This window comes from Eptatretus burgeri, chromosome 5 (genome assembly GCF_056783735.1).
Source record: "Eptatretus burgeri isolate ZD-2024b chromosome 5, Ebu_testis_v1, whole genome shotgun sequence".
NCBI classification, from domain to species: domain Eukaryota; kingdom Metazoa; phylum Chordata; class Myxini; order Myxiniformes; family Myxinidae; genus Eptatretus; species Eptatretus burgeri.
In genome coordinates, this window is record NC_140965.1 from 3,771,933 (window position 1) to 3,796,954 (window position 25,022).

At 41.5% G+C, this 25,022-nt stretch overlaps 2 protein-coding genes across 4 annotated transcripts in view; one reads left to right on the forward strand and one right to left on the reverse strand.

Annotated features, from left to right (window-relative positions):
- LOC147025723 (uncharacterized) overlaps positions 1-25,022 on the forward strand; it is a 132,972-nt gene that overhangs the window by 100,327 nt on the left and 7,623 nt on the right. Inside the window, exons 6-7 of the mRNA XM_085880423.1 lie at positions 7,024-7,166; positions 14,340-14,598. Coding sequence (XP_085736549.1) covers positions 7,024-7,166; positions 14,340-14,598 — 402 coding nt within the window. The remainder of the gene's footprint in view (positions 1-7,023; positions 7,167-14,339; positions 14,599-25,022) is intronic.
- LOC147025725 (uncharacterized) overlaps positions 1-25,022 on the reverse strand; it is a 115,183-nt gene that overhangs the window by 59,394 nt on the left and 30,767 nt on the right. For 2 of the 3 annotated variants that reach the window (XM_085880428.1, XM_085880427.1), the window contains exon 4: positions 17,313-17,458. In XM_085880428.1, the coding sequence (XP_085736554.1) occupies positions 17,313-17,458 (146 nt within the window). Of the gene's footprint in view, positions 1-16,823; positions 17,058-17,312; positions 17,459-25,022 lie in introns of those variants that run through there. The other variant, XR_015057987.1, reaches the window with a different exon arrangement.

Genomic DNA, 25,022 nt, shown 5'->3' on the forward strand with positions numbered 1-25,022 from the left:
TTCAACTGCTTCTGCTGTGGGAAATGTAGCGGGTGCTATAAAGAGTATCAAAGATGCTCAAAAGGAATCCCATAAATTACAAGCAATAAAAGAAATTAAGAAAGGCAAAACTCAGTTGTCTCCCCAAGAATAACAGAAAATAATTCAAATACTTGGGTCAGGGTTTCAAAAGTTTTAACATCTTTTTCCCTAAATAAATACAAGTATGGAAGCAATTGATAGTATCTATGATTTGGATGATACAATTGTCATCTCAAACTCGACTAAAGAGGGAAGACCACTTCAAGGTGAATGCCATACCTGGAACAGACTGGAATACAAATGGAACAAAAAGTTTTGAAATAAACAATCAACAAACTTGTTTGAATCTAACCGAAAGTTTCTTGTTGTGTAAATTTACATTCACTAAGGCTGTGAATAACACAAACACTACACTCGTAAATTATTTCTTCTGGAAAATGTTTGATAGTGTGCGTTTGTATATTGGAACACAAGAAGTTGAAGCAATTGATTACGTGTCTGCTACATCTGAAATGATGAAATTTACACAATATTCATTTAGTGATAGAATGGGAAAGGGAGCTGTCGAAAGTTTTATTCCTGATATGGCAACGGGAACAAACACAGACCCTGGATATAGTCAAAGGAAAGGAATGTATAATGATGATACAAAAGCAGGTAATAGTTTTACTGTGCAGTTCCTCTTAAAGGTATATTTGGATTTTGTGATCATGATAAAGTTGTGTATCGTGTTAAAATTAGATTTCAACTGCAAAGGAATGATAATGAAAATAGATTGCTTTTTGGCATTGCTAATGCTTTTGCTGCTCAGAATAAATTTGTTATTGATGAAATTAGTTAGTATATAAGTGAATATACTCCTAATCTTAAAACAGAAGAGATGTTGAATAGAAGACTTAACTCAAAGAAACCACTCAATGTATCATACCTTAAAAGAAAATGCCAACACGTTAAACTGAACCAAACCACTTACACGTGGAATTTGGGTGTTCTGGAAGGAAAGCCTCGATATCTGTGGCTCATTTTTTAAAAACCAGATGGTGATACTGCGACTGATAAGAATAATGCGTTGAGTGATAATGCTCAGGTGAAACAACTTCGCGTTTCTCAAGATGGAACATTTTATCCATGAGATAGATTGGAAATTAATTGGGAAAAAAATGATTATGCTGAAGCATACAAGTCTTACCAAAAGGTGTGTGAAAGTAATGGAAATAAAGAACCCATTTTGGATATGACAGCATTTAAAAGTCTCTATACAATCTATGCGATTGACCTGAGTGCTCAAAAGGAAACTATAAAGTCTAATCGAGTGGATACTTCCCTATACATTGAAAGAGGAGAGAGAGTGAAGAAGTTGATACATGTTGTTTGCTTTTGGAAGAAACAGAATTACAGATTAATACAGATAATGGTGTTCTGATTAGTCTCACATAATTTTTTGATAAATAAATGAGTCGTAAAGTGCCAACTGGGGTATATGTAAATCAAATCAATCTTCATAAACTATCATCTTGTATTCAAAATCAAAAGCCTTACATGATTAACGTTAATACAATTCAGAGAAAAGGAGCAGTAAGAATTGATATTTTGCTCACAAGAGAACAGGTGAAAATCTTGAACGATACTGGCTCACTTAAAATTAAAATGTCAAAACCAATGTTGAAGAAATATTCAATAAGAGAGATGAGTGGAGGATTTCTCCCACTTCTAATTCCTTTATTTTCTGGTTTAAGTGCAGCTGGACCATTGACGGGTGGTATTTCAGCAGTGGTGAAAACTGCCAACGAAAGGAAGGCTCCACTCCAGGCTTAAAAAGAGTTGGAAAGACATAACAAAGAGTTGGAGAAACAAATTAGTGGAAGTGATGTAATTGTAGATTTTGCTGAAAAACTTGAAAGCCTACCTCAAATGCGAGATTGTTGGTTGGAGATATGCTTTCTTCTATTGCACAAGCAGGTGTAAAATTAATGAAGAAGGGTAATGGATTATATCTTTCTCATCAATAAATGAGCATTGATGAGTGGTTTAAAGAATTTGGAAAGAATACAACATCAAATTTACAACTTGTTAAATATTGTAAGAAGTTAAAAATTGATAATGTGGATATATGTATGAGAGATGAGTTAATAAACTTGCCGAAATATACAAAGAATATTATTATGTATTTAGAAGACTAGTGCGGGCCCGTACGTGCGTGCTCGTACGTGCAAAAAAAAAGAAGAGGAATTGTGATGTCAATCGTGATGTCATAGCACCGTGTCCTGTCATTGGTTTGGTAAATAAATGGCAATAACTTGGGAACCACTTGTCCGATTAATATCAAACCTTGAAAAGGCACATCCACAGGGCCCCAGCAATACACCTGGCAAATTTCAATGAGATTGAACCAGTGGTTGTCGAGAAACAGCGGTCACAGACAGACAGACAGACAGACAGACAGACACACACATTGCTGGAATTATAGATAGATAATAATGGCAACGGTTCTCATTAACCTCCGCCATAGAAGATGGACGGAGGTTACTGTTTTCACCCCCTTTCTGTTTGTTTGTCTGTTTGTTTGTGAACAGTATTACGGAAAACTCCTCGACGGATTTCGACAAAACTTGGTGGGAGGATTAGGTATGGTCCAAGGATCATGCCATTAGATTTTGGACTTGGTCCAAAGTCCAATATGGCCGCTATGGCGGCCATTTTGAAAAAATATTTGAATTTTTGTTTTTGCATTTCTACATGTTTTAAGTGATTTCCAACCCCCAAAAAAATTGTTAGAGAAAAAAAAACAAAATTTTGCAACTTTTTTTTCCAAAAAATTTCGATTTTCTTTTTTGGGGCATTTCTACATGCGTGTCGATCTAGTTATTTGCATGCATCGATCATGTGTAATGAAAGTCTACTGTACAGAGATCACCTCAGATATCATTAACTCTGCCACCGAACGTGGACGGAGATGATGTTTTCAGCCGTTTGTCTGTCTGAATCCGTCCATAACCTTTTGAGGCACCCTGCTCACAAACAGATGAAACTAGGACAAGTTGGATAGGTGACAAGAAAAAGTCGATTCGATTTTGGTGAAGGCCTGGCTCTAGATCCAGCCAATCAGTGGGATACAAAACATAAACTGTTTAGCCTGGCGGAGGTATGCGCTCTACTGAGTGCCATTCTAGTTTTGATAGTTATGGTCTTCCACCACCTGTTGAAGTAATAAAATTCTTTCAGAATGGTGTTTATCAAACAATTCAAGTCCAAGAATTAAATTCCAAGTGTTGTGGTCAATTATGTCTATATGTGTTATTTCAACTCAACAAAGATAAAAAAAAATTGTGGGTGGGTTTCAGGAGGTGAAACTGAGACCTACCAGGTCTGTGTGTGTGTGTGTGTGTGTGTGTGTGTGTGTGTGTGTGTGTGTGTGTGTGTGTGTGTGTGTGTGTGTGTGTGTGTGTGTGTGTGTGTGTGTGTGTGTGTGTGTGTGTGTGTGTCGATTGGTATCTCCATATTGAAGGGTTGAGAGACATAATATTGTAACTGCATTTTTGGCGAAATTGAATAAAATGGCTCTCATGTCTTTCAACACCATTATTTAGCAATTTGCAGGAAATGGAAATTTTCAGTTACAACATTATGTCTCTCAACCCGTGATATGTGGGTTTCAGAATGTGTAATGGACTCCTCCCAGGGTGGGCTCAAAGTATCCACCTTCATTTCAGTAAGAGGTCACAATTCATGGGCCAAGTTGTGAAGTTTTCTCTTCTCAAAGTTTTGTGTCAAGGGCTCTCTTCAGGATCGTCACTGAACCTCATACAGCTTCCAACTGTAGTTTGTTTGTTGTAATATTCCCAGAGATGGTTTTTAATATCCCTGTGAGGTTCTTAGTCATCATTCCCGGAGGTCCAGCTATCACTGGTACAACTTTGTTATTCTTCGGCTTCCAGGATCTTTTCACTTCATGCTTGAGGTCTTGGTATTTGGTCATTTTCTTGATTTCTGCATTGTTTAGTCCAAAAATCACCGGTATTAACACCTCACCTAGCAATGCCTTCTTCTCTCTTTTTGGTACCTAAGTATGATATCTGGTCGCAACGTTTTGTTTTTGATGTTCACGCTCGATGGGATCATTAGGTCGTACATGTTTTCACTCCATGCTTTTGGTTAATTTTCCCACAAATTTTCTGGAACTGGGACATCAAAGTTCTTGCAGATGTGCCAGCGGATTACTTTATACACTCTGTTGTGTCCTCGTGTGTACAGATGTTCTGATATGAGATTTTTAAAATTTGTGTTCGGTCATTAAGCATAACATATCAATCTCTTTGCGAACGCCACCTCCACCCCTCACCTATCTCTTTTTTTTCCTCCTCCCCACCAACTCTGTCTGTCCCCTCCACGCTCCCCCCTCCAAATAAAATGCAGCAATCTTCTTCCATATCTATCTATCTCTATCTCTATCTCTATCTCTATCTCTATCTCTATCTCTATCTCTCTCTCTCTCTCTATCTCTATCTCTATCTCTCTCTCTCTCTCTCTCTCTCTCTCTCTCTCTCTCTCTCTCTCTCTCTCTCTCTCTCTCTCTCTCTCTCTCTCTCTCTCTCTCTCTCTCTCTCTCTCTCTCTCTCTCTCTCTCTCTCTCTCTCTCTCTCTCTCTCTCTCTCTCTCTCTCTCTCTCTCTCTCTCTCTCTCTCTCTCTCTCTCTCCCCCCTCCCTCCCGCAGTGTTTAGCAACGTTTCGTGAGGGGTTGCTCCCCAACCCCACCCCCTTCCAAGCTCCCTTTCGTCGTTTCCCTTCCCCCTCTCCTCGCCCATCCCTTCCCTCCATCCTCTCTGCCTCCCCTCCCCCTCTGTCTCTCCAGCCCCCCCCCACCTCCCTTCACACCTCAGTCAGCGAAGCGACAGGTTGTATTTGTGTGTATATATATATATATATATATATATATATATATATATATATATATATATATATATATATATATATATATATATATATATATATATATATATATATATATATATATATATATATGAAACTTGGTGATTCTAATAAACATTTATTTTTGTACATATTTTATTTAACCTGTCAAATTCTCCTTGCCATACAACAGTTCCATTCTCCCAAAAATTATTTTGGGTTGTCACTCTTTGTCACCTGATGTCAATACAATACAGGATATCGATCTGTAATTGTTTCTACTCTCCTGTTGTTCACATGTACACTTGTCATTTAGCTCTTCTATAACAACTTTTTATATCTGTATGAATAAAATTTTTAATTTTGAAAAAATAATGAGCTTGGATCTTCACATTTACTTTTGTCATTATGTGGACCTTGGCTTTGAAACAAACCAGGTTGGAGAGTTCTTAATTCTTCATAAATAATCCCCAAAACACATTTTCTTGCACCATCCCCTTATTACCCGGTTCTCAATATTCGACTGTGGGTTTCTGTCCAAAAAACGATTTTTAAAAACACCAATATGGCCTTAATAACGATTGAAATGGTTACAGTTCTTGGGCATCATATCCTGCTTCATCAAACACTGATTTCCTCTGTCTCTGCTTCTCTGCAAGTCATTCTCTCTGGAGTACTATGCAACCATTTCGAATTTGACAAACTACTGAAATTGAAATCCTATCCAGTTTAAATAGTGCCGAGAAATGTCTTCCCTCATGTAGACTGCAGCTGTTTTTACAATGACCATTTTCCTGTTGAGTGCACCTTACATGACACCTAGTGGCAGATCAGTGTAGCATGTGGTCAGATTAATACATTATTACTCGTCATCCTCACTCTTTTTGAGGGATACGGGAGTTAAGGTGGGGTATAACATGCTCCGGCCGTCTATCATTCTGTCTGTATGTCCGTCCGTCACGCCGTCTCCTCCCAAACGGTTGTGCAGAAATTCGCCAAACTTTGAAGTTATGATCATCATATGCCAAGAATGTGCGAGAGCAGTCAATCTCCTGAACAGGCAGTCTGCGATGCACTCGAACCCCTGGTGCGTCAAGAAACAGCCACGAACCTAGCAGAGTCCTGGCCTTATACGTGCCATGCCGGGTGTGACCTTGAGGGAACCAACGTCCTGTGAGCATACTTCCCATTTTACATGTCCGACGAGGGTGGGTGCAGCAATGGGGCTGTGGAAAAATCGCCGCATCGTTATGTCTGATGGCTACGGGCGCACCCGCCCCGCCCATCGCGCACCCAGCAGCGAGGGAGCACCCACGCTCTCTCCCTCATGTGCAAACGCTCCTTTGTACTGTGTTTGTATTTGAGAAGCATTGTCCCACGTGAAGAATGTAGGTTTGCTGGGAAGGAAGAATGGGGGAAGGTAATTTAGTACTCGTCAGGAGGAGTCATTGTTTGTGACGGTGGTGGAGCCGCCAGCATATACGGGGTGGAACGGATGGTTTACTGTGAATAATAAAATCGCGAGTGGATCGAGTGGTGAGGGAGAAGGACACAGACATAACAAAGGACGAGAATAAACTGACTGCGAGGTTGAAGAAAAGACCGATGGGATTAAGGAGAGGTTGGTGAATTAAGGTTTGGTGAAGTGGATTATTGGTTTAGAGAGAGAGGAGATTAAAAGTGGCAAATGGGGAGACATCACACTGAGAATACACAGACTATCCTCACAAAACATTCTCCCCCAAAACCCCGAGACACAGTGCAATCATCTATCTACACTTAAGCAAAGAAATCACTCATTCTGGGGAACCCTACATGTACCTGGATGCTCTCCCCTCGGGTACATTAACAAAACCATAACAATATCAAGATCTTTTGTTAAATTTAAACCACATCTCGAATTTATTCATTGAAGAAAAGCCCCTTGCCATTTTTAAGCAAGAATATGCATATTTTAAATCGCTCATTTGCCAGAAATGTACAGAGAAAATTAAAAGAAATTTTGTTTCTGGCAATACTGATGTTGAGTAAATTGTTCTTATATTTGTAATGAGCATTGCTTGTAAATGACTGCCATTTTGTGTATTGCATTGTCAGCTGTGCCACAAATGATCTATGGTCAAGTTCAACGTTGGACTGCAGTGGAAAACGTGGACAATTTATTAAAGTACAGAGGAAAGAGAAAGGACAACTCCACATCTGTAACATTTTTGTGTCTACCACTCCAACACGTGAGAATAGTAAGTATTGAGCATGGACCATGATTAAATACACAAACTTGAATCTGTAACCATGACTGAACTCGTCACATACTTTTTTTTTTTGTGTGAAGTTGTGCTTAAAGTGATCATTCGGTACTGCAGTCACACAATGCTCTTCGATGAAGCCTTACATGTCAGGTCCTGTCCCCATTTTTAGTTCAGTTGCCACGTGCTCCATGCATCTGCTCCTTTAGGATTAACAGCATCCGATCTTGCTGGGATTTTTCATTCCAAACCATTGCATTTGCCCCTCCCTTCCATGCAATAATAATTTTGAAAAATCAACAACAACAACAACAACCTTGCATGACGGAGGATTCCCGGTCGGCAGCTGGCTTTGGAGGCCAGGTTGGAAATGTGACTTTCCCAGGAAAGATCATGGCAGATAGTGAGACCCAGAAGCTTGAAAGAAAGGACTTCCTCCAGAGGATTGTTGAGAAAGTAAATGGTGGGGGGGGGGGGGGAGGGTTCTAAACGGTCCTTTCGGAGAGACATGGTGAGAGTGAGATTTGTCCGGGTTGAAAGACTTGTTCCATGTGTTTGACCAGTTTGTGATTTTACACAGATCTGCAGAGAGCGAACGAGCTGCTGCTTGCCGGTCTGAGGGATGACAGATGGTACAGCAGAGGGTGTAGTCATCAGCAAAGAGATATAGAGGATTTTCCAGAGAGTCGGAGAGATCATTGATGAAAACCAGAAAAAGAACAGGGCCCAGATCGCTACCTTGAGGAACTCCAGCCTGGACAGGGAGAGGGGATGAGAGAACTCCATTTAGGGCCACACATTGACTGTGACAGGAGAGGAAGTCTGCGAGCCATGAGTGGAGATGGCCTTGGATACCATAGGAAGAGAGTTTGGTGAGTAGTGCAGGGTGCCAGACCATGTGAAAAGCATGCGATACGTCTCGGGATATGGCTCTGATTTCATGTCCAGCATTGAGGACCTCCATCCATTGTTGGGTGAGCAGAAGCAGCATATCCAGGGTAGAGTGACCTTGTCTGAAACCAAATTGATGATCAGAAATCAAGCCATTGGAGAAGAGGAAGGATTCAATGTCTGAAGCGATGATGGATTCCATAACCTTGCTGATGATTGGGAGAAGGCTATTTGGTCTGTAGTTGCAGGGATCTGTTTTTGCACATTTTTATGCAGGGCAGTAATGTTTGCTGATTTCCAAGCAGATGGCAGATGACCTTGAACAAATGAGAGGGTGAATATAACAGAGACAGGGTGAGCAAGAGCAGATTTTTAGGACACGTGGGCTGATGCCATCTGGACCGGTTGCAGAATCTGAGTCGAGGTTAGAAAGCAAACTCTCCACCTTGTGAGGAGAAAAGGACGCAGAGTCCAGTGACAGTTGGGTGCGACTGGGTAAGGTGGGTAGAGAAAGCGATGGGCGGTATCAGCAGTGCGGCCATTTGAGGTAAGGGAGGGGATGGAAGGGGAACATACACCAGAAACAGATTTGATTAGACGCCACCAGGACTTGGAGGAGGGAGAGAGGTTTGAGAGTTCAGACTTGAGATTAGAAAGATGTTGTTTTCTGGCTCTCCTGAGGGTAGATACACACTTGTTCCGAGCTTTAAGGAAGGAACTGAGATTGCTCTCAGTTGGGTTTGCTTTCCATGAAGCAAAGGCAAGTTGTTTCAGGACAACTGACTCGCCACAAGCTTCAGTGAACCAAGGGCGGGAGGAAGGGTAGGACAACTGAAGACAAGAGGGGATAAATCTGTGCATGAGGGAGAGCAAGTTTGTTTGAAAGAATTCCCAGGATGAGTTGATGTTGGAGAAAGTAGCGATAGGAGACCAGTCTATAAGTTTGATGGCTGCTTGGAGACCCTGCCAGTCGGCTTGAGTGAAATGCCAGACTCGACGGCGGTGAGGTGGTTCTCCGATAATAGCCAGAGAGATGTCCACTTTGACAAGGACGTGGTGAGAAGAACCGATTGGAGCGGAGGAGGAACAGCAGATATTCTCAGGGAGATTTGTCAAAATGTGATCCACAAGAGATGGAGTACCATTGGTTGAGATCTGTGTCGGGAAGTTGACCGATTGAGTCAGTGCCAATGAGTCGCAGAAAGCTTTTGCTGAAGTGCCATGACAGGTGAGAGAGGTACCCACACCTAGCCAACTGGCATGACGACAATTGAAGTCGCCACATATGAGGAAGAGAGAGTTTGGATGAGAAGACAGAAGTTGGTCCATGTTTTCGGATCGTGAGGTGTAGATGGAGTCATCAATGTTTGGTGGACAGTACAGCACACATATGAACATGAGGTGGGAGTGGAGGGGAAGCCGTAGCCAGAGCCATGGAGGGAAAGCCCTGCTTTAAATCTAATTGTTTAAAACTGGGCCAATTATATGTTGTCTGGGCCATTTTAGGATTTCTGTCTGGAATAAGCTAAGTTTTAGTAAGTTTATTTTTTCAGATTTTTTTGTTTTGTTCCACTGAAAAACCAAATAAATACATACGTTGATCCCAAAAGATATTTTAATTTCAACAATTTTATGGAAGAATTTGTGCATTGTTTGCAAAAAGTGCAAGGGTGCCAATATTGTTGGCCATGACAGTCGGCTGTGAGCTATACCCCTTGCCAAAACACTCGTCTGCGTTTGGTGTGGACATGAAGAGCAAGGATATATTCAATCGTTGACCTCTTTGGTGTAAAGCCTGACTGCTCTGTGCACTGGTGCTCGTGCAGATGGTGGCGAACCCGATCAAGAATTTTCTGAGTAAAGACCTTGACGGCACTGAGAGCAGCGTCACCACTTGGTAGTTGTTGCGGTCTTGGCGATCACCCTTCCCTTTCCACAGAGGGACAACAAGGCCCCTCTTCCAGTCAGTTGGGATGATGCCTGTGCTCCAAACAGAGCACAGAACTGCAAGCAACGACACAATTACAGCATTTCAACCAGTGTTGAGAAGTTCAGCATGAATGCCACAGATGCCAGGAGCTTTACCCCATTTCAACTGGTTCACCACAGTTTGTGTTTCCACAAACGAATGTGGTTCATAATTGGTTGGAGGGTCAGCAATAGTTAGTTACACCCCTGACATCCAACTCCACAGCTGGTGGATCAGACTGGTACAGGTGCTCAAAGTAACCAGCCCAGCGGGCCTTCACTGTCAAGAGCGCATCACCCTCCGCTCTAACTGAAGTTCACTGAGATTGGCTTGGAGGAACGCAATGGTGCTATTCAGGTTCACAGTTCCAGACACCTAACTACAGGAGGACATCCGCAGATGCAGTTAGGCACCAGATATGGATGACCATTGGTTTACAAGGAGCTCTTCCGCCCTTTTATCTGTAATTTGTTGCCTCGTTATTACCTCGATACAATCTTTCTTGTATAGTTTGAGTGGTAGTGGTGCTGGAAGCCTTTTCGTGGTGACCAATCTTTTTTTTTATTGTCATCACATATGATATTGCTCATCCATCTTAACAATATATTTGAACAGACATAAAGATGTGCAAAAAGCAAAGATGAAGTCATCAAGACAAACCTGGATAGGATTCAGGTTTCAGCTGTTACTCCTCTAACCTCAAACCCATCCAGGCACAGCCAAGTTGAGCCTTATTGAAAAAGTAAAAATAAAAAAAGAACCCAGATCAAAGAATTAAATCATTCTGGCTGCCAGTCCATGCATCTGATCAGCTTGAAATTAAAAACCTATATTCCCCATCACCGCTAAGATCATATTGTGACGTTTCCCATCAATTGACGAGGCGGTTCAATAGAAATAATTTTTTTAAGATCTTCGTTCAATCCAATATGGCTGCCAGACCATGTGACCTACGACATCACAGGTGGGAAGGTTTTGTTCCTCATGGATAGGCAGTCATGGCAGTAAAGCTTCACCTTGATCTGTTCAGCCACTTATTTAAGAGAAGCTTTTTGAATTTTTTTTTAAATATGGCTGCCAAACAACATGACCAATGATGTCATTAATTTTTAGCTCACCTGGATCTTAGTCCGATGAGCTTATTCGATCAAGTGGTGTTCATCGGTGAATAAGTGAGTGAGTCAGTCAGTCAGTCCATAAACACTTCAGCCATTATCGCATGAACCAAATACACGATTTTGATGAAATTTGACCACAACCTTCATCACCTGTGACGTACCAAAGGTTGTTCACGGCATAAAATCATGTTCTCAGGGAGTCTGCGGAGGGTTTGAGCCCCCCAAAATATGTATTTGCTCTCTTCTCCGAAACTGCTCAAACATTTTCAATGAAACTTGACCACAACTTTCATCACCTGTGATGTACTAAAGTTTGTACACAGCATTAAAAAAAAATCCTTCGGGGATCTGTGGGGGGTTTGAGTGACTGTTGCTCCTGATCCAGGTGAGCTTCAGGATGCATGGTCCTATTTTTTGTGTCGACCAATTTATCTCAAGATGACCCTCAAAATTTTTCATGCTGATCAGAAGTAGTGTTCTACCTATGCAATTTTGACGTCATAATGAAGGCACCCATGACATCAAACAAAAATCACACATTCCCCATGCAGAGTACTTCCCATGTGCCAAGTTTCATTTTTTTCTTCCCATGGTGCAGTTTCGGAGATGCAGAGGTCCAAAGCGATTCCTTTTTTCCAACATGGCTGATACACCACATGTCCTATTACATCATAATTATCATTAAACATGCTGCTTGAGTAGTTGCTCCTATGGTGAAACTTTCGTGTTAATCCGACAAGCAGTTGCAGTGAAAAACTGTAATCACTTTCGGTGCAGACAAACAAACAAATATCCCTCAACAATCCCTCAAGAGTGACACTTGGCGAAATGGAACGGCACTCTGTAGAGAGCATACCTCCGCCAGACTGAACAGTTCACATTTTGTATCCCACTGATAGGTCGGATCTGAATCCGGACCTGAACCAAAATCGAATCAGCTTGTTGTTGTCACCGAACCAACTCATTCGTCTAGTTTTGTCACAACTCGGCCACATCTTTTAGAGATAACATGCTACACATAGTTTTGGCCCCATCTCTCAATGGTGAAGAATCAAAAAAATTATCGTATCTGGATTCGAATCTTCACCAAACCAAGCTATTAGTCCTTTTCACACAACCAACCTGTCCACAAAGTTTCATCCGAATCCATCCATAAACTTTTTGAGATATCATGCAATATCGTTTTTAGTCCATCTATCAATGGTGAAGAATCAGTTAAAAATTAAATAATTCTCGTATCCAGATCTGGATTCAGATCTTCACCAAAATTGAATCAATTCTTCGTGGTGGCACTCCCAACCTGTTCACCAAGTTCAGTATGAATCCATCAATAACATTTTGAGATATTGTGCTATATATCGTTTTTGGCCCTATCGCTCAATGGTGAAGAATCACTTGAAAAATTCTCAGATCCGGAATCCAATCTTCACCAAAATTAAGCATTGCTGTCCTTGGCCAGTCATCTGCACATATAAAAAAACAACAATTCAGAATGATTATTTGAAAACTGTGGCCAAAAATTGTGTGACAGACAGACAGACACACAGACAAACGCTACAGACCATACTTGGCAAAAAACTTTTTTCGCCGAGTAACAACCAACCAGCCAGACAGATAAATGGACGCAAATGTAATACCCTCTCCTCTGGTGAGGGTAACTACATTTGGATATTCACTAAAATCGAACTTATTTATCCTGGTCACACACCCAACCTGTCCATCAAGTTTCGTTTCAATACAAACATAGCTTTTTCAGATATCACGCTATATATATGTATATATATATATATATATATATATGTATATATATATATATATATATATATATATATATATATATATATATATATATATATATATATATATCGTTTTTGGCCTGATCTCTCAATGGTGAAGAATCACTCAACAAATTCTTGTTTTCAGATTCACCTTCGGATGTTCATCAAAATCGAACCAAATCGTCCTCGTCACAAATCCAACTTCTCCACAAAATTCCATCCAAATCCGTCAACAACTTTTCGAGATATCCTCCACACAAACAATCAAACAAACAAACAAGCAGTCATAGACTGGTACTTACGAAATCGTCAACTTGACCTCTGACCTTGTCTAACAAAAGCTGTCTCTCGAGAAGGTAGCGACGCAAACCAGAAGTTTCTACGATGATTCTGTACCAAACCATCAAAAATCGAATATTTGACCTTGCTGTGACCTTGACCTTTGACCGATTTTGACCAAAATCTAATCAGCACTAGCCATCACCCTCCTGAATCACGTGGTGTAATTTGACATTGGTAGCTTCTTCCGTTCTCGAGTTATCGTGTCTACAAACAAACACACAAACACACACAAATAAACACACAAACAAACAAAAACAGAGGATGGAAGTCATCAATATACTTACGAAATCTTTAGATTTGAAGAAATCTTTAGATTTCGTAAGTAACAAGAAAAATGTCGTGCAGGGCATGATTCTTGCAAAATTCCAAAACTAAATTTGATCTTGAAAATTATTGACCTGATTTACAAATCCTCTTCAAATTTCCAGTCAATCGGATGAAAATTGAGGATTTTAGAAATCGCACCGAAGTTGTTGATCTTTTGCCTATTTTGACATTTTGACCTACGGTGACCTCAAAAATAATTAATGGTTGAATTCAATGACCTGATATGCAAATCCTCTTCAAATTTCCAGTCAATCGGATGAAAATGGACAATTTTAGAAATTGCACATAAGTTGTTGACCTTTGGCCTATGTTTACCTTTTGACCTCAAAATCAAAAGGCTTCTTTCTTATGGCCAACTCTACCATTTCGTGAAGATCGGTTTTAAAAAATGTGACCTGACATATACAAACATGATTATCATATGATATACAAACAGACTAACGGACAGACAGAATAACACGCAAACGACCAATATACATTACTTGTAAAAGCTTTGATTTTTGCAAGTAACAAACAAACAGACATTACCTCCCTCCACATTCGGTGGGTGGAGGTAAATCTTGAAAATCTTTTCGAAATAGATTTTAATGTCCCATTCGTAATTTTTCAGAAAGACATTTTAATGAGTGATTAAAAATAAAAACCTGAATGATGGAAATTCCCTCATTAATGCATGAATCAGTAAACAGCTTTGATTCCATATTCTGCTTGTAAATCTCTCTCTTCATCCAACCCCTACCAGCCCTTGGCGTGTTTGGATGGACTTCCCAAGCTCAGGATGTCAGTGCAGGCTTTGAGGCCTGGCAACCATTGTTGTTGGGACACGGTTTATGCAACACCGGCTGTAGCCTCAGTGGAAGTGCTCGTGAGGGATCGGTATGGTGGAAGGTGAAATTAGAGAAAGTATTTCAGATTCTCGCCGTACAATTGTCTGGCCGCTCAGACTTGCATGGCCTGAATCTCTTTGGATCCAGCATATTCGTGAAATCCACCCATTTCAGGTGTGAACTTTCTTGCTAATATTGATTGCAGATTAAATATTTTATCTCCGCTGCTGCTTCCTGACAATTATATTTACAAGCTCAACATAAACTGCTCAGAGGTTTTTGTTTTGTTTAAGTTTTCAGAGACCAAGTTTATTTAATAATTTATTCACATTCCGTAATTCCTTTTTATTCGTATCCACAGGAGTTCAGAAGTTGGATGGTTCCAATCTAACCTGGACTTTTGCTCGTGTACCTTGATTCACAATAATAGTTATTCTGTACGGCCATCTATCTATAATTCCAACAGTGTGTGTGTGTGTGTGTGTGTGTGTGTGTGTGTGTGTGTGTGTGTGTGTGTGTGTGTGTGTGTGTGTGTGTGTGTGTGTGTGTGTGTGTGTGTCACCGTTGTTTCTCGACAACCACTGGTCCGATCCAATTGAAACTTGCCAGGTATATTGTTGGGGCCCTGTGGATGTGCCTTTTCAAGGATTGATATTAATCGGACAAGTGGTTCCCAAGTTATGGCCATTTATTTACCAACCAATGACAGGACACGTTGCTGCGTGGGCGTGGCCGATAGGGAAAAGATTCTTAGCTGCGTTCCCCATTAGGGGTTACAACGTACGGACTTCCGGATAGTGATGACTCACTATTCTAATAATTTCTCGATTTCTTATGTGCATTTATAGATAAACACAACGCCCCAATCCAGTCTGCGTTTAAGAGAGAGAAGGAACGGCCTGTGAGTTTGTTTGAAAGTTGTTTTTTGGGGGGGGTTTCTTTTGGTTTTTTTTTCTCTCTTCTCTTCTCTTTGTGTTTTTCCTTGCAATGACATTGCGAAAAGGCAAAATACTTTGGTGCTAATTGAATAATTGGCCATTAAAACTAAATTGTGAATAATCGTAACTGCGATATGCGAACTTCCGGGCCACGCACGTACGGCCACACAAGAGCGAAGAAATGGCCTGTGTGGTTGTTGTTTCTGCCTCGCAGTTTGAAAGTTTTTATTTTTTTGGTTTGCATGTATGGACACGCACGTACGGCCATGCACGTACTTGCACGCGAGAGTGAAGGAACGGCCTGCCTGTGTGGTTGTTGTTTCTGGCTCGCGGTTTGAAAGTTTTTTTTGTTTTTATTTTGGTTTGCACGTACGGGCACGCAAGTACGGCCATGCAAGAGCGAAGGAATGGCCTGTGTGGTTGTTGTTTCTGGCTCGCGGTTTGAAAGTTTATTTATTTATTTATTTATTTTTTGCACATTCGGCCACGTACTAGTTTGTCTAAATTTACACCGGCTTGACGTTTTCATTTGCTACAGCTCTATCATTATTCGCTGTTTCACCCTCTTTGTCCTCTCATATGCTTCCATCTTGTACTCTTATTTCAGTGCATGCATTACAGCAGGAAGCACGTGATGATGGGTACATAGTTACCAATACAATACTAGAGAGATAAATTCCCTCAAAAATGTATTCAAATACATTATTCTGCCTTTACAAGCCAAACTGCGGAACAAAATTTGAACTACACTCATCCATGGAGCATTCGAACGGTTCGACAAACAAGATGCAATTGTCCATGACATCCTAACATTTTTTTATTACTCCATGCACACGAAGTGAAAAGTGGGGTTAAACAATTTGTTCACTTTGTCTATCTGTCTTGTCTGCAAGCATCAGTTTGTGATTGAGGAAAAACTTAAATTCAACTGAATGTTATATTTTGAACATGAATCGGAACACGAACTTGCAGTTTAGCAGTGCTTTGGCTCTGAAGTTGGCAAATTGTATGGTATGTCATCCCGAGCGAGCATGCCCCAGAGAAGAGCAAGATAATTTTTTTACTGTCTACTTGTCGGGCGGTTGAACAAAATTGAAAATCATTCCAAACAGGAAATTTACTGTTTTTAAGGACATCATAAAGGACAAAAACAACAGGCACGAATAACTAATGTAACGTGTTAAATAAGGTGGTGTACAAGACGATGCATCAACAGCAGTAAACTTCCAAAAAAAAGTTTTTTGTTTTTTTTTCTACATCCTTTGAAACCTTGATTTTTCAAAGTTGCTACTCGCAGATCCTCCCTATGTCCTGTTTCTTCTCAAGACTGCGTGGGGTAAGGTGTTGTATGAACGCTCTCGTAAGAAATTATAAAATTGTGATATATATATATATATATATATATATATATATATATATATATATATATATATATATATATATATATATATATATATATATATAATGTTACCACACATAAAAGCCCAAGTGTGAGTAGATACCATGCCGGCGGTTACGCAACAGACCTCAGTCAATTGGCCGAGCGGAATCAACATTGCATAATCATGTCTGAGATCGAACTTAGAAACGAAATCAGTGATGACCAAACACCTCAGCAGTCCTCTGCCACCATCAGAACAGACAGAATAAATCTTGAGAAGATGGCTTTTCGTCCCAGGAATCACAATGCAAGTACTTACAAGGAGAAAAAAAAAACCAATGAAATTACATACATGTACAACAATTAATCACAGCATGTATATTTCCCCAAATTATCCGCTGTGCGACAGACTCGCCTTAGTAACCTCATCAGTGACTTAACAATTAACATGCCACAGTACAGTAAGCTAGCATCATGCATCCATGTGGAAGGGAGAGATGAGTGATTGGCAAAGAAGATGAGATGAGGACAGCAAGAAATACATGGAGACAGGACGGACCCCTGCATACCTCACACTTGTCGATTCGGGCTCCCATGTCATGACTGAAACCGCCACGCCTCTCCTGCTCCTCATGTATCTGCGGCTCCGGTGTTTTCCCATGGACCGGTGACGTCACTGGGTGTTGGAGATGAGGCGGAGGGTCCAGTGATGCAGCTAGCGGATGTGGGCACATGAAGTCAAAGGTGTGCATGGGTGGAAAGTGAAGAAATAAGGAAAAGAGCGAAATGACAGAGACAGAAGATTCAGGAAAAAAACTAATTGTGAAGAATGAATAGTGTAGTGAGAAATTAATAGACAAAGCATGAAAGAGACTGAAAGAAAGAAATGCAAGCAAGCAAAGTGAAAGGAATGACAGAGAGAAGGATACAAAGAGAGAAGGATGAAAGGAGAGAAAAATGAAAAAGACCCTCACATGCAAATAAATGAAAATGAGCAACCCAACAGAGTCTAGAAACCCTCTCAAGCTTCAAATCTCTGAGTCTCCGATCCTCTCAGTCGTTATACTTCCTTCCTCTGTAAGAGGCTCTCTGCTCCCCTTTTTTGAGCTTTAAGGCCCCCTTCACTCAAGCCTCACCCCCCCCCCATCCGTGGGAGGAGCCACGTTTGGCCTGGTTTTTGGCACGATATGCTTTCGCAGGCGTTCACGAAACCTGTTCAAAGTGGTTTTTGGTGCCCGTGAAGAGAATGGGATTGTGACAGCCTCGGGTTTCGGTGCAATATTTTGTTTCAGGCGTTCATGAAATAGTTTGAAATGGTTTCGGGGACTGCTAGGATAATGCGTTCTGTGTGAGGAAAATAAGCTCGTGATGCTGCGAGACTTGTCGATAAGCAGACATGGCTTGTCGAAAATAATGTCGATGAGAGAAATGACACATATGGGATTTCTAACGACACAATCACAATGCAGAGCGATCAACATGGACTTTCGACATTTAAACTAAACAATATAAATATGAAATAACTGCCTTAACTTTGTGAGGATCTCTTTGGGACCTGCCAAATTACAGATATGGATACCTTGGTTTAATGGAACAAAGTGGGTTAGGTTCCTGGGTCAGAATGAACATGGTTGAGGGGGTGTGGTACGGGGGTTCATATTGAACATGGTAAATGTTTAAGAACAATAATTAAACTAAATAAATTACACTACAGTATACAAAACCAACAGTGTGTTTTTATTGTCATTCGATGATGATGATGATGATGATGCGATAATGATGTGATGACGATGGTGGTGGTGTTGGAGGGAAAGTCAGAAGGATGATTCATGCCCTCTGGCTTCTATCATGGGGCTAGTACTCCCAGCACCCACTGTGTCCTTCCTGGCACTCTTGCCTCAGATCCTCCCTGGACACCAAGGCCCCCTCCCTAAATCGCCCACCTCACATTTCCCGGCAGCTTTCAGCCGACGAGGAGGCTCCAGGCTCGGTGCCTCCTCTTCAACACTAACTGCAGTTCCACACTCTAAGCTGTTCACTACACATTTGCACCATTTTAAAATCGGCTTGCTTCCATCAGCACCAGCACCAATATTGTCGCAGCTTCCATGTTCCAAAACAGCCGAATCCCCTCTTCCAAAGCAGCAGAATTTGCATCCCTCCCCCCTTTCCCAACTCCAAGTCTGCATTCCCCTTTCCTCACAAGGATTGATACACAGACTGATAAGACCTGTAGCGACCTCAAGCCAATACGAAGGTATCATTCTGGTTTCCAGTTTTTCTTTATTTTCTTCTATTTTGTTTTTCAGTTTTTCATTATTTTTATTAATTTGTTCTCCCAATTATTAGGGGTATTAAGACAATATAATATGCAAGACTGTGTGATTTTTTTTTTTTTGTATACCTTGGTCGAGGCTCGTATGAGAGCTAACACACAACTCACAGCAAGGAGGCATGAGACAAGAGGGGCGGGAGTGGAAGGGACAAAACAGTGGGGAACAGACACATTAGGTGAACTGTGGAAGGGAGAGGGATGGGGATGGGACGGGGAAAATGGCGAAGAGAAGATGGACATTTCAGGGACTTTCAGGAAGGAAAGCAGGAGAAATGAAGGAAGTGGGCTTGGGTGGATTATCGGGGGTAGAAAAGATCGAGGATTTGGATGGGGGAAGATAAGAGGTGGTGGTGAACAGCTGTTTTGAAAGCCTGGAGGGAAGAATGGGAAAGAATAGAGTGAGGAAGTTTATTCCAAAGGCGGGAAAAAAAGAGGAATGAAAGAGTGAAGATGAGCAGTGATTCGTGATTTTGGTAGATTTACCAGAAGGGGGTTGTTGGCGGACCTTGAGCGCCCTGTGGAAATGTGGTGGGGACAAATCGCAGAGAGAGCAGGGGGGGCAAGGCTGGAGAGGAGTCGGTAGAAGACAGAAAGACCACCGACCAACCTGCGGTGATTGAGTGAGAGGCCCAAAGACTCAGCTTCATTGAGGGAGATGCCGATGATCTTAAATGCCATGGTTTCGACAGCGTGAAGCCGAGAAAGGTGGGAGGCAGGAGCACCAGCCCAGAGGGGAGAGCAGTACTCCATCAGGCTACGGACAAAAGCTTTGTAAGTGGTCAGGAGCTCAAGAGGGCCGAGGAAGGACTTAGCACGACGGAGGATTCCCAGTCGGCGACTGGCTTTTGAGGCGAGGTTGGAAATGTGACTTTCCCAGGAAAGGTCATGGCAGATAGTGAGACCTAGAAGCTTGAAAGAAAAGACTTCTTCCAGAGGATTGTTGAGAAAGTGGATGGGGGGGTTTGTAAACGGTCCTTTCGAAGAGACATAGTGAGAGTGTGAGATTTGTCTGGATTGAAAGACATGTTCCACGTGTTGGACCAGTTTGTGATTTTATCCAGATCTGCAGTGAGTGAAGAAGCTGCTGCTTGCCGGTCTGAGGGATGACAGATGGTACGGCAGAGGGTGGAGTCGTCGGCAAAGAGAAATAGAGGATTTTCCAGAGAGTCCGAGAGATCATTGATGAAAACCAGAAAAAGAACAGGGCCTAGAACGCTACCTTGAAGAACTCCAGCCTGCACAGGAAGAGGGGATGAAAGAACTCCATTTAGGGCCACACGCTGACTGCGACAGGAGAGGAAGTCTGCGAGCCATGAGTGGAGATGGCCTTGAATACCATGGGAAGAGAGTTTGGTGAGTAGGGCAGGGTGCCAGACTGTGTCAAAAGCACGTGATATGTCCAGGGATACGGCTCGGATTTCCTGTCTGGCATTGAGGACCTCCATCCATTGATGGGAGAGCAGAAGCAGCATATCCAGGGTAGAGTGACCTGGTCTGAAACCAAATTGATGATTGGAAATCAAGCCATTGGAGAAGAGGAAGGATTTCATATCTGAGGCGATGATGGATTCCATCACCTTGCTGATGATTGGGAGAAGGCTGATTGGTCTGTAGTTATAGGGATCTGTTTTTGCACCTTTTTATGCAGGGCAGTGATGTTAGCAGATTTCCAAGCAGATGGCAGATGACCTTGGGCAAATGAGAGGGTGAATAGAACAGAGAGAGGGTGAGCAAGAGCAGAAGAGCAGGCTTTGAGGACACGTGGGCTGATGCCGTCTGGACCGGTTGCAGAATGTGACTCGAGGTTTGAAAGCAAGCTCTCCACCTTGTCAGGAGAAAAGGATACAGAGTCCAGGGACAGTTGGGTGCGACTGGGTAAAGTGGGTAGAGATAGTGATGGGTTTAGGACACAAGATTTAGCTGCAAACACCGAGTTTAGACATTCAGCTTTATCACGTGTGGAATCAGCAGTGCGGCCATTTGAGGTAAGGGAGGGGATGGAGGGGGAACATACACCAGAAACAGATTTGATTAAACGCCACCAGGATTTTGAGGAGGGAGAGAGGTTTGAGAGCTTCTCAAACTTCTCCTCACTGAAGGATTTCAAGAGCTTTTCCTCACTGAAGGCCACGCTTGCAACCCTCCAGGATTATGTGCGCAGTTTCATTTCACTTCCGATCACGTCTAATAAATTAACAAGTTTGAATTGCGAACAAACCCCGTGGGAGTTCATTCGTACAACTCTCAGGTGAGCGAGAGCAAGGACGACGGATAGTTTTGAAATTTGGTAAGATTTTCATCGCATCAGAAAAAGAAACCAGAACACCTCACAAGAGAGGGGCTAGTTTAATATCATCATTTGCGACTTAATTTTGCGTTGGGCATTGCCCAGTGCATTTAATTATTTCTTTTTTTAATAACAATGTTAAGAAAATGGGCCAAAACGGCCGTTTCTCGGCCCAAAGGGCCGGAATCGCACTTTGGGCTCAGTTAGTGCCTGCGGAGTGGTCTCTAGAACATACCTGTCAAGTTTGGTTCGGTTCCGTTCACTAATAACCAAGAAACAGCAATTTTAAGAAAATGGGCCGAAATGGGCCGTTCCTCGGCCCGATGGGCCGCAATCGCACTTTGGGCTCAGTTAATTCCTGCACAGATGTGTCTCGTATATGCCTGTCAATTTTCATCGAATTCTATTCAATAATAATGGAGAAATAAACGTTCAAATGAAATGTACACAAGAAAAGATAGAACGCAAGTGGCGCCGAAACCTCGCAGGGTGGAAGAAGATCCCACGTGGTAAAAATAAATAAATAAAAAGCTCACTTTACATTCATACCAACTCGTTTTTCATCACCTTCAACTTGCCACGGATGCATTCGTAAGGAGTCTAAGGCTCCTTTTTTAGGAGAAGTTGTTAGTTTCCAAAGTAATGAAGTTTTCTCGGTGAAATAAAATGGACGAAAAGGAAATTATTCGTGGGTTTTTTTTTTTTTTTTTTTGCTGTAATTTTCCTTTAACAGCCATTCATTTCTGGTTACATTCCGGTGTGCGAGGTCAATGGAAGAGTGTTTATATTTTGCCAAACGTCAAGCAAGTAAGCATCAAACCGCTCTGGTCTTTTTATTACTTGCACGTGATCTGGTGTTGTACGTGTTGGGGTGAGTGGGTGTGTGTATTTCTTGTTGTTTTTGTGTTTTCAGGCAAGGGTTGTGCTTGGTTTCGTGTCCGCGTTGAATGTGGTGATGTGCGTTGCGTGGATGTGACCGAGAGCTGTTTTTTGCTTCCCTTATCCAGTTGTTTGTGCCATGCCAGTTTTTGCCACTTGTATCAGAGGTGTGTATTGCGTGGGTATGTCCACAGCCTCCTCAGTTAGACCACCATCTTGGTTCTTGACATACCATGCCACAATCTGTGTTGTTTGTTGGACTTCGTGTCGAGGACACGGGTCCCATCATGTCACAGGCCTTTCCGGAAGGATTGGCAAGATCGAACGCAACGCATGGATTGGCGTAGTCTACAAGCCTCTTCACAGCATCCATAATGTCATTTCAAAAACAAAAGGACACAATATCAACTGGTGGAAAATCAGTAGTTTCCCATTCATCATGCAGAGACTGTGACCAATTTTACATTGGTGAAAGTGTAAGAAACTTGCAACAAAGGCCAGATGAACATGATCGGGCAATTCGGCTTGTAAAGGTGACACATTCGGCCACAGCACATCATTTCCTGTAATCTGGCCACAAATTTGACTTTGATGGGACCCAAAAGTGTGGTCTAACTGGTGATGGTGGACATACCCACACAATACACACCTCTGATACAAATGACAAAAACTGGATGGTGAAAGCAACTGGAAAAGGTGAGCAAAAAAACAGCACTCCCCCCAACACCACACCCACACATGCACAGTACCTAACAGAAACTCCACCAATCACACAGCCCACACGTCATCACATTCAACCTGCACACAAAACCAGCCATGTTCATGCCCTGGAAACACAAAAACAACTAGAGGGGGAGCACTCGGTAGAGTGCAAAACCTCCGCCGCCAATACTGCTGGGTCACTTAAGTGAACCTGATATCCCATTCATTGTAGGTCAAAACGGATCAGACTCTACTGAACCATGATTGAATAAACTAAACTAGATCGACGCGCATGTAGAAATGGCAAAAAAATAAAATCGAATTTTTTTTGAAAAAAAGTTGCAAAATTTGTTTTTTTTTTCTCTAACAATTTTTTTTGGGGGGGGGAGTTGGAAATCACTAAAGACATGTAGAAATGCAAAAAAAAATTCAAATACTTTTCAAATAAAATCGAAATTTTTTTGAAAAAAAGTTGCAAAATTGTTTTTTTTTTCTCTAACAATTTTTTTTGGGGGTTGGAAATCAGTGAAAACATGAAGAAATGCAAAAACAAAAATTCAAATATTTTTCAAATAAAATCGAATTTTTTTTTTTTTTTAAAGTTGCAAAATTTTGTTTTTTTTTCTCCAACAAATTTTTTTTTTGGGGGGGGGTTGGAAATCACTTAAAATATGTAGAAATGCAAAAACAAAAATTCAAACATTTTTCAAATAAAATTGAAATTTATTTGAAAAAAGTTGCAAATTTTTTTTTTCTCGAACAAATTTTTTTGGGGGGGTTAGAAATCACTTAAAACATGTAGAAATGCAAAAACAAAAATTCAAACATTTTTTCAAAATGGCCGTCATAGCAACCATATTGGACTTTGGACCAAGTCCAAAATCTAATGGCATGATCCTTGGACCATACCTAATCCCCCCACCAAGTTTTGTCAAAATCCGTCCAAGGAGTTTTTCCGTAATACTGTTCACAAACAAACAAACAAGCAGTCATAGACTGGTACTTACGAAATCGTCAACTTGACCTATGACTGTCTAATAAAAGCTGTCTCTGGAGAAGGTAGCGACGCAAACCAGAAGTTTTTACCATGATTCTGGACCAAACCATCAAAAATTGAATTTTTGACCCCACTGTGACCTTGACCTTTGACCGATTTTGACCAAAATCTAATCAGCACTAGCCATCACCCTCCTGAATCACGTGGTGTAATTTGACATTGGTAGCTTCTTCCGTTCGAGTTATCGTGCCTACAAACAAACAAACAAGCAGTCATAGACTGGTACTTACGAAATCGTCAACTTGACCTCTGACCTTGTCTAATAAAAGCTGTCTCTGGAGAAGGTAGCGACGCAAACCAGAAGTTTCTACGATGATTCTGTCCCAAACCATCAAAAAATCGAATGTTTTGGATGTTTGACCTCACTGTGACCTTGACCTTTGACTGATTTTGACCAAAATCTAATCAGCGCTAGCCATCACCCTACTGAATCACGTGGTGTAATTTGACATTGGTAGCTTCTTCCGTTCTCGAGTTATCATTTTTTGGATGTTTGACCTCACTGTGACCTTGACCTTTGACCGATTTTGACCAAAATCTAATCAGCGCTAGCTATCACCCTCCTGAATCACCTGGTGTAATTTGACATTGGTAGCTTCTTCCGTTCTCGAGTTATCGTGCCTACAAACAAACAAACAAGCAGTCATAGACTGGTACTTACGAAATCGTCAACTTGACCTCTGACCTTGTCTAAAAAAAGCTGTCTCCAGAGAAGGTGGCGACGCAAACCAGAAGTTTCTACGATGATTCTGTACCAAACCATCAAAAATCGAATGTTTTGGATGTTTAACCTCACTGTGACCTTGACCTTTGACCGATTTTGACCAAAATCTAATCAGCGCTAGCCATCACCCTCCTGAATCACGTGGTGTAATTTGACATTGGTAGCTTCTTCTGTTCTCGAGTTATCTGTACCAAACCATCAAAAATCGAATATTTGACCTCACTGTGACCTTGACCTTTGACCGATTTTGACCAAAATCTAATCAGCACGAGCCATCACCCTCCTGAATCACGTG